Below are 7,899 nucleotides of genomic sequence, written 5' to 3'. Positions count from 1 at the left end.
TACCCACGATTTCCCTAGTCAGATGAAATCGCAGGTATGTATTTTTAAAAATATTTATAGATGCGTCTGTTGTTTACCTCAATAGAACGTAAGTCTCTTGGAGGCAGGAAAGATTTGCCTTTGCATCCTGGAACTTGGCACGCAGTAGGTATCACATAAATGAATACTGGTTGACTAGGGCTTAGTCTACAGGCTGGTGGCCACACGCACACTTGTCCTGCGACCTTAGCCAAGTGATTTCATCTCTCAGATCCTCTGCAACAATTGGGATAATCCGTGCCCTGCCCTCCCGCCTCCCAGATAGTTGTGAGGAATGTATATGGTAAAGCCCAAGTTGGGCCCAGGCAGTTATGACTACAGACCTCGTGTTAGAAGCCAGAATGCCAAAGCTTGAGAGGGAAGCCTCAGAGCACAGAATGTTAGATGTGGGAGCCGGGAGGGAATTTAGAACACAAAATCAAAGAACCGGAGAGGTCCCAGGCTGACCCCATCCTTTGGTAGAGGAAGAAATTGAGAAGGGAAGGCAGTTTCAGGTTTGGTGCTCAGGGTCTGCTGGGGCTTGGGGAAGGGATGGGGGAGATACCCTTGGTTGCTCTGTGCTCTCTGGGAACCCATGGCACACCTGGTGACCACATGCACGCCAGAGTAAGAAGCCAGTGCTGTCTGCAGACGGACAGCAGCCAGGAGCTGCCTCCCCCCTGCCCTAGGAACAACGCCCAGGGTGAACAGCTTGCTTCCTGACCCAGTTGAATACCCATCTGAATCAATTAAATCTGCAACTACCCGGCAAAGATCAGCTGGTGACGGATTGGGGTTCAGCTCTGCACAGATTGCAAACACAAGCAGGTTTAACTCTTCCACCACCAGAAGACTTGGAGGAGCCAGTGGACCCCCTCACAGCTCTACCCCAGCCTCGGACCGAACCGGGGCTAGGAAATGAGGGACCCAGAGAGAGGCTGGAGCCAGGCACGGCTGCTTTGGGTGTATTATAGGATCAGAAAACATGAGGGCTGGAAAGGATCGCAGCGAGCCGTGCAGTCAAGCACTGGCTGGAGGGAGAGGAGCTCCACTTGAATCCTACTGCCTGTGACCCTGGGTGGATTATTTAACCTCCCTGGGCCTCCGTTTTCTCATCTGTAAAATGAAGGCAGAAGCACTGAGATGGGCTGTAAAGTTTTTCCCCCCTCTATAATAGGAAGTGCCTTCGTCTCATTCCTCATTTTATAGATGAGTAAACTGAGGCCTGAAGAGGGAGACTTGGTCACGAGGCTAACAAGTGTTGGGGCTGGGATTTAAGTGGAAACCTAGAAAAATCTCAAAAGATTCTAGTCTACCACTTCCACTTTACAAAGGCAATCAAGGGGGTATAAAAATCAGTCGTCATCCATCCTACGAGGCCCTAACTGTCTGTTGTTCTAAATGAGGCCCAGAGACTGACCGGTGGACGCACTTGAATTCAGAACCCTTGTTTCAGGCGTGGCTCTGATCTTTGCTAGCGGAATCTGGGTTCAGGAGGAGGCCTTTTAGCTTCCTGCGCCTCGTTTTCTTCATGTGTGGGAGGCAGTGGAAAGAAGGATGGATGGATGGATGGATGGATGGATGGATGGATGGATGGATGGATGGATGGATGGATGGATGGATGTGGAGTCAAGAGGGTCTGGGAGGAGATCTCAGCTCTGACACTAACTTTTGTGACTTCAGGCAAATTGCTTAATCTTTTCAGGCCTCCGCTATGAAGGGAACGGAGTGGGACTAGGCGGTCCCGCAGGAGCATCAGATCCCGTAATTGTTGCATTGCTCCCCCCGGGGGTGGTTACGACACTGGCACTGGCACTTGAAGATCTCCAGTGACAGGGAAGTCTCGCCATCCCAAGCCACAAAATTCCCCTCCTTTAGCTGTTTTGATGTCTGAATTCATTCCCTTAAATGAGAGAAATTCAAATAAAAAACAAGATCAAACAAACACCAAGCCTCGCGGCAACCACGTTTCAGGTTTTTGTAGGAATTGAAAACTAGTTGGCCGAGAAGATATTTATATAATTTTTAATACTGAATATGTCACAAGGTTTAATGACTAAATGAGTCATTTCCATCTCAAAAGATAGTTTGAAAATATAAAATCGCTAGAAATCGAAATACAAGCAGCAGACTATAAATGAGATTCTTTCTGTCTTGTTGAGGCTGTGGAAGACAGTTTTGTTAAGAAAAGGATTCTTCTGTTACATGAACATAAACCTGAATGAATTGAGGAATTAATTAAAATGACCCATTGCTGGGAAATACACGCTAGTCTGTTGTATTTTATCCACATCTTTTCACACGTAATAGAATAAAAGGCTTTTTCATGGATGAGGCAGTGTGCTAGAGTGGATGCTGCTGGGTTCCTCACGGGGAAAATGAGGACTACATAGTTGGTAGTCTTGCGTGGTCCTCCCAACACTCTCACTCTGGCCCTGGCTCTGGGGGGTCGCTTTCCATTTCCAAGCCCCACCCTCTCATCTCTCCATTAGTGATGGTGCCTGGGCCACCCCCGGGGAGGGACGTGACGTATGTGAAGGCAGACGGGAGGTGGGAAGCTCTGTGCAAATGGGAGCCGCCGTGTGGACTCAGAGATCCTTTGCAAACCACAGATGAGGTTCCTTGCACTGGTCAGAACCATGTGCTTTTACAATACGGAGCAAAGACCACGACCCTGGCCACACGTGGACGCTGACCGCACTCACCTGGAGCCAGTAGACACACTTCCACCTCCACAGAAGGTCCGAACTGGTGGGCTGTTCAAAAAGGTGACTGGTGTGGGAGTCAGAGAACTTTGGGGCTGATTGCAGGTTTGGCCACTTATTGCCTATGGGACTATGGGCAAGTTATTTCATTTCCATGAGCCTCAGTTTCCTCATCTGCAAAATGAAAGAGCTGGGCCGTAGCAGGACTTGTAGTGCTTCACTGCCCATGGAAAGATGGCAGCTGTCTGAAGCAATGACTCTCCTCTCTTCCATTAGAACGCTCATCTTGCTTCTATATCATAAAAATAAACAACAGAGTCTGAGCCTGCTTTCCCCGATGGACTACTTACTACTAATATTGGTTCAGATTATCCATCTGCTTTAAAATATAACTTTTTGACGGTGGATGGAAAGAATAATTTATAATAATGCCTTAAAACACAACCACTACCATTTTTACTGTGCTTTAAGGGTTACAAAGCATATTCCCTCTCTCTGGGAGCTAGTAGAAGGGTTATTATCCCTTTTTGACAGGGGAAACAAAGTTCAGAGAAGGAAAGTGACTTGACCAAGGACACAGCGTGGGTAAGTAGCAGCTCCAGAATTTGAATCCAGCTCCTGATTCCAAATCTATTGCTTGCCCACTCTAATGCACTGTTCTGACAAAGGAAGTCATCTTTTTTTTTTTTTTTTTGGTAAAGGAGTAAAGAAGGCACTACTACTGGTTCATCCCTAGGAGCCACTGAAAAAGTTGAGAATATTTGAATAATTTAAAAAATTTTCATTTTTATTACTGAAGAAATCTTTTTCTTTCAATCATAGGCAGAGATTCTTCAGCAGGGTTTGTGAACTTGTTTTTAAAAATATTTTGATAATAGTACTGAAATAGGATTGGCTCCTTTTGTAATCCTATTGTTTTATTTTATGCATTTAAAAACAATAGTCAGAGAATGAGTCCCTAGGTTTGTCCAGGCCACAAACAAGGATAAGAGCCCCGGTCTTAGGGAAGTGGGAAACTATCCATTTCCAGGTAGTTTTATGACAGTATCAGAAGATGTCAGACCTGGAAGGGCCATTAAAACTCAAAAGGCTGGAGTCATTCTGGAGGGACTTTAGATCATAGTGTTAGAAAAAAGAATACAGAATAGTAGAGCAGAAAGAGACTTAACCCTAGTCCAGTCCAGTCCAGTCATTTTGCAGAACCTGAGGCTGAGGAGGGGAAGCATCTTGCCCAAAGGCTTCAAACTAAGTCAGGAGGCCTAGCAAGCTAGGACTAGAGCCCAGTTCTTCTCACTCTACTTGACTGATTTCCCCCACTATATTGTGCTGTTTCTCCCCAAGATCAGAAGCTAGGGATGGCAGTTGTTATACCAACTTGCTCTTTTCTTCCCTGATTTACATCTGGCCTAACAACATTCTGTTGTCACTGAAGATCATCCAATTTAGGGTTGGAAGGCATCTTTGGAGAGCATTTCATTCAGCCCCCTTCATTTTAGAGATGAGCAAAATGAGGCCCAGGAAGGCTGGAGGCTTAACCAAGGTGCCACACCTCACAAAAGCTTGAGATGAGGTTTGATTCCAGTCCTCTCTGACCCCAAATCAAGTGCTCCTTGTGCCATCTCATTTGTGGAAAAGAGGCCTCTCTTTGGATGTAAAAGACATGGTGGGTTCTCACTCTCAGCTGTTGATAAGGTTCTACAGGAAGTCACCAAATCAAATGGTGCACATAGAAATACTGACCTATCAATAAACATTTCTTCTAAGAGAATCAAACAATGCTTTTAAAAGCTCTACCCCTTAATAATCTGGAAGATTTTAAAAAACAGTAACATGATTAACCATCTGCCCCAAAGAATGGTCCATCCTACATGCCTTGATAAAGATTATGCCAGTTTATTACAAGAAAAAAAGTATACATTTTGTTCGGTATTAACTTGAAGACATTTGATCATGTTCTGAGTGACCCCTTTTTACATATCAATGTTTTGTAATCAGGCAGTGAAAAAAAGTTGAAGTCACTCCCCACCCCCTTTTTTTTGTGATTGTATGTGCTACATAATGGAGTTCACCCAGCATGTGATCTGGTCTGGCTTCTAATCAAAATATTTGTCATCCTCATTTGAGTCTTAGTTCCAGCTGAAGAGGCTCCAGACAAAGGGCATGGGGCGGCCCACCAAATTCTGTGTTCCATTCCATCCCCGCCATGGGCGTTGGGATCTTTTGACCATGAGACCCTCTACAGAGCCTCGGGCCTTCCCTTGCTGGTGCCCACCCAGGCTGCGGGGAGCTGCCGCCGCCGATCTGAAAGCTGGCACCTCAGCGTTTCTGTCCCAGCCATTACTGCTGTCCCGATTTCTTCTCCTTCTGGAAGCTAAAGCTGGTTCTCCTGCTCAGCTTCCTTTGTTTCTGGGCAAAGTAATCAGCCCGGGTGGTGCTTGCTCGGGATTCCAGGATATAGTTCACCTACAAAACGAGAGTACACATTACCCTTCACACACCCAGAGGCCGCTGCGTAGTAATCTCAGCACAAGGAAGGCGGGATGTGGATTTCAGAGCTGGAAGGGCTCCGAGAAACCTACTAACACCGCCCACTTTGGAGACCAGAATACTGGGGTCCACAAGAGTGAAAATGCTTGTCCAGGCCACATAGCACACAAATAGCAGAGCTGCGACATGAACAGAAGCTACTCTCATGCCCACCCCAGGAAGGCCTTTGCATGTGGTCAATATTATTAGCCCTCGTGCTGCGGTCAGAGTGAAGGACCCCGGATCAGATGGTCCAGGGGAACTTCCTGTGCGTAAGTTAACTTTCTGACTCCTCAAAGACATGAACAAAGACATACACACAGAGACAGACACATAGCTACACACACATACACACACACACTGTGGACATGGGTTTTCTCTGATAGAGGTGGTGGTCACCCTGTGAGCTGGGCAGTCACACAGGGGAGGGAAGGCGCTGGGTCTGGCGCTGTGCCCCTCCGTGAGCTGCCTGACTTTCCTAGATCAGCTTCCTAATTAGAAGGTTGGGCTAGATGGTCCCTTTTAGCTATAATTCCTATGATTCCTCCTGAGAGGCGAGCTGGGAGGTATAGTGGAGAGACTTAAATCTGAATTCTGCCTCAGATACTTACAAGTTGTGTGCCTTGGACAACTGCCTTTGTCATTCTCGGATTCAGTTTCCTATCTGTAAAATGGGAATGACCATAATAGCAACTAACTGACAGGGCTGTTTTGGGGATCAAATGAGATAGCACAAGTAAATATACTTATAATGCTGTACCAATGTTTAGTTATTTTTATTATTGCTGCTGCTGTTGCTTGCTATTGCTATTAACATATCTATATAATCTACCACAGAAACAATATTTTTTCCTCTTTGCAAGACAGATCAGAACTCTTCCTTTGTGTCCCTTCTGGTTACACAATTCTCCTCGACTGCAGACAAGGGCAAATCTCGTGGCCTCTAAAGCTGAACCTGTCCTGGAGGGAGGTTCAGCACCAGATGCTTCTGTATGGATGCCCCCAAGAACCAGAGAACCATGGAATCCAAAAATGTCAGAGGCAGAAGGGGTCCTCGGGATCACTGAATCCAACCCCTTTATTTCACAGGTGAGGAAACAGATGATGAGAGAAGGGCCTTGCCCCAGGTCCCCAGATTAGTGAGTGAACAGCTCTGGGAGGAAACCCAGTGCTCCCGAGTCTTCGGATTTCAAGTCTCGTCTTTTCTAAAGCACAATGAACCGCCTGCCCCCATCTAAACTTTCTGCTCTGATAGGCATGAGCAGCAGGAACTCAAAGAGGGAGCCTGAGGACAGCAGGTTTGACACACTTGGGTCTCGTCATTTGGCTGAACACTTGCCAAATAACCAACTGAGTACAATAAATCATGAAGAACTATGACTCTGGCCCGATGACTTGGGACAATGTAAGAAGATATGGAAACCAGAGCCCTTCTCATTTTTATAGGCAGTGAAGCAGAGTGGAAAGAGCACTGGGTTTGCAGTCAAGGGACCTGGGTTCAACTCCTACCTAGTGCTTCCACTTATTCCCTGTTTTGGGGCATATCCCCTCTCCTTTCTGGGCCTGTTTCTTACTTGCTGAAATGAAGGAGGTGGTCAAGTTCCCTGGGGTGACTTCTAGCTGGAAATCCTGTGATCCTGTGAAACCATTCCTTGATTACACTGTTTGCATACTCATCTAATCTAATCTTTCCAATGTGTGGGGGCATATCTTCCATGATAAAAGTATTTTTAAATGATATTTAACAAGCCTACTATTTCTTACATTTATTATCTCTAGTGCTTTGTGATAATCACATAGATAATTTTAATGGAAGATTAATGTTAGAATCCAAAGATAAAAATGCCCTTTGGTCTGCCATTAGCTGGTTAATACGCTGTGGCTTCAAACTTGCACAATTTTATGCACTGTAGAGTGTCTCACTTTCATTGCATTTTATAGCTGACGGCATAAAAATATAGGGAGGTTTCATGGTCAATAAAGCTACAGCTTCCATCACTCTATCATGGAAAGGGCCCAATTTGAAGAGTCCGATGATTTCTATGAAATTCACGTCAAAAGCTTGCAGAGTTAGTGACCAAAAATGCCCCAGCTCGATTATAATAGAGAAAGCTGAGTTACTGGAGAAATATACAACACGCTAGTAACTCCATCAAAAACTGATATGTTCTCTAACTTCAATCTTGAATATTCACCGTTTGTCCCCATACTCCCTCTCCTTTAGAAGCATAGAACATAGAATGACAGAGGAGGAAGGGACCTTGTAACAGAATGTTAGAGGTAAGAGGAACTTTAGAATGTGGAATATTGGAGCTGAAGACACCTTTGAAAAAAGAATGTGAGAACGCTGGAAACGGCACTGTTCTTGAGGTCATCTGATGTAGGTCTGTATCTGGTTTCTGACATTTAGTAGCTGTGTGACCCTAGGCAAGTCATCTAACTTTTCTAGGATTCTATGTCCTCATTTATTTTTTTTAATTGTACTACTTTTCTTACAGGGTTATTGTGAAGAATATGCTATGTAAACCATAAGAAGATATAAAGATATTATCATGAATAAACTGTTATGTGCTAGAACTCATGACATAAGAGTAGGAAGCAATTTTAGAGTAAAGAATGTTAGTTAGGGAAGGAAGCTTAGAATATAGGC

The 7,899-nt window shown here is 45.1% G+C and overlaps 1 protein-coding gene across 1 annotated transcript in view; it reads right to left on the bottom strand.

Moving 5' to 3' along the window:
• Positions 1–4,573: 4,573 nt before the first annotated feature.
• MAPKAP1 (MAPK associated protein 1) overlaps positions 4,574–7,899 on the bottom strand; it is a 360,172-nt gene continuing 356,846 nt past the window's right edge. Inside the window, exon 12 of the mRNA XM_044664232.1 lies at positions 4,574–5,186. Within this exon, the coding sequence (XP_044520167.1) occupies positions 5,061–5,186 (126 nt within the window). The 3' untranslated portion in view covers positions 4,574–5,060. The remainder of the gene's footprint in view (positions 5,187–7,899) is intronic.

Source organism: Gracilinanus agilis, chromosome 2 (assembly GCF_016433145.1).
Source record: "Gracilinanus agilis isolate LMUSP501 chromosome 2, AgileGrace, whole genome shotgun sequence".
NCBI classification, from domain to species: Eukaryota; Metazoa; Chordata; class Mammalia; order Didelphimorphia; family Didelphidae; genus Gracilinanus; species Gracilinanus agilis.
This window is presented reverse-complemented; position numbering and strand designations above follow the sequence as displayed.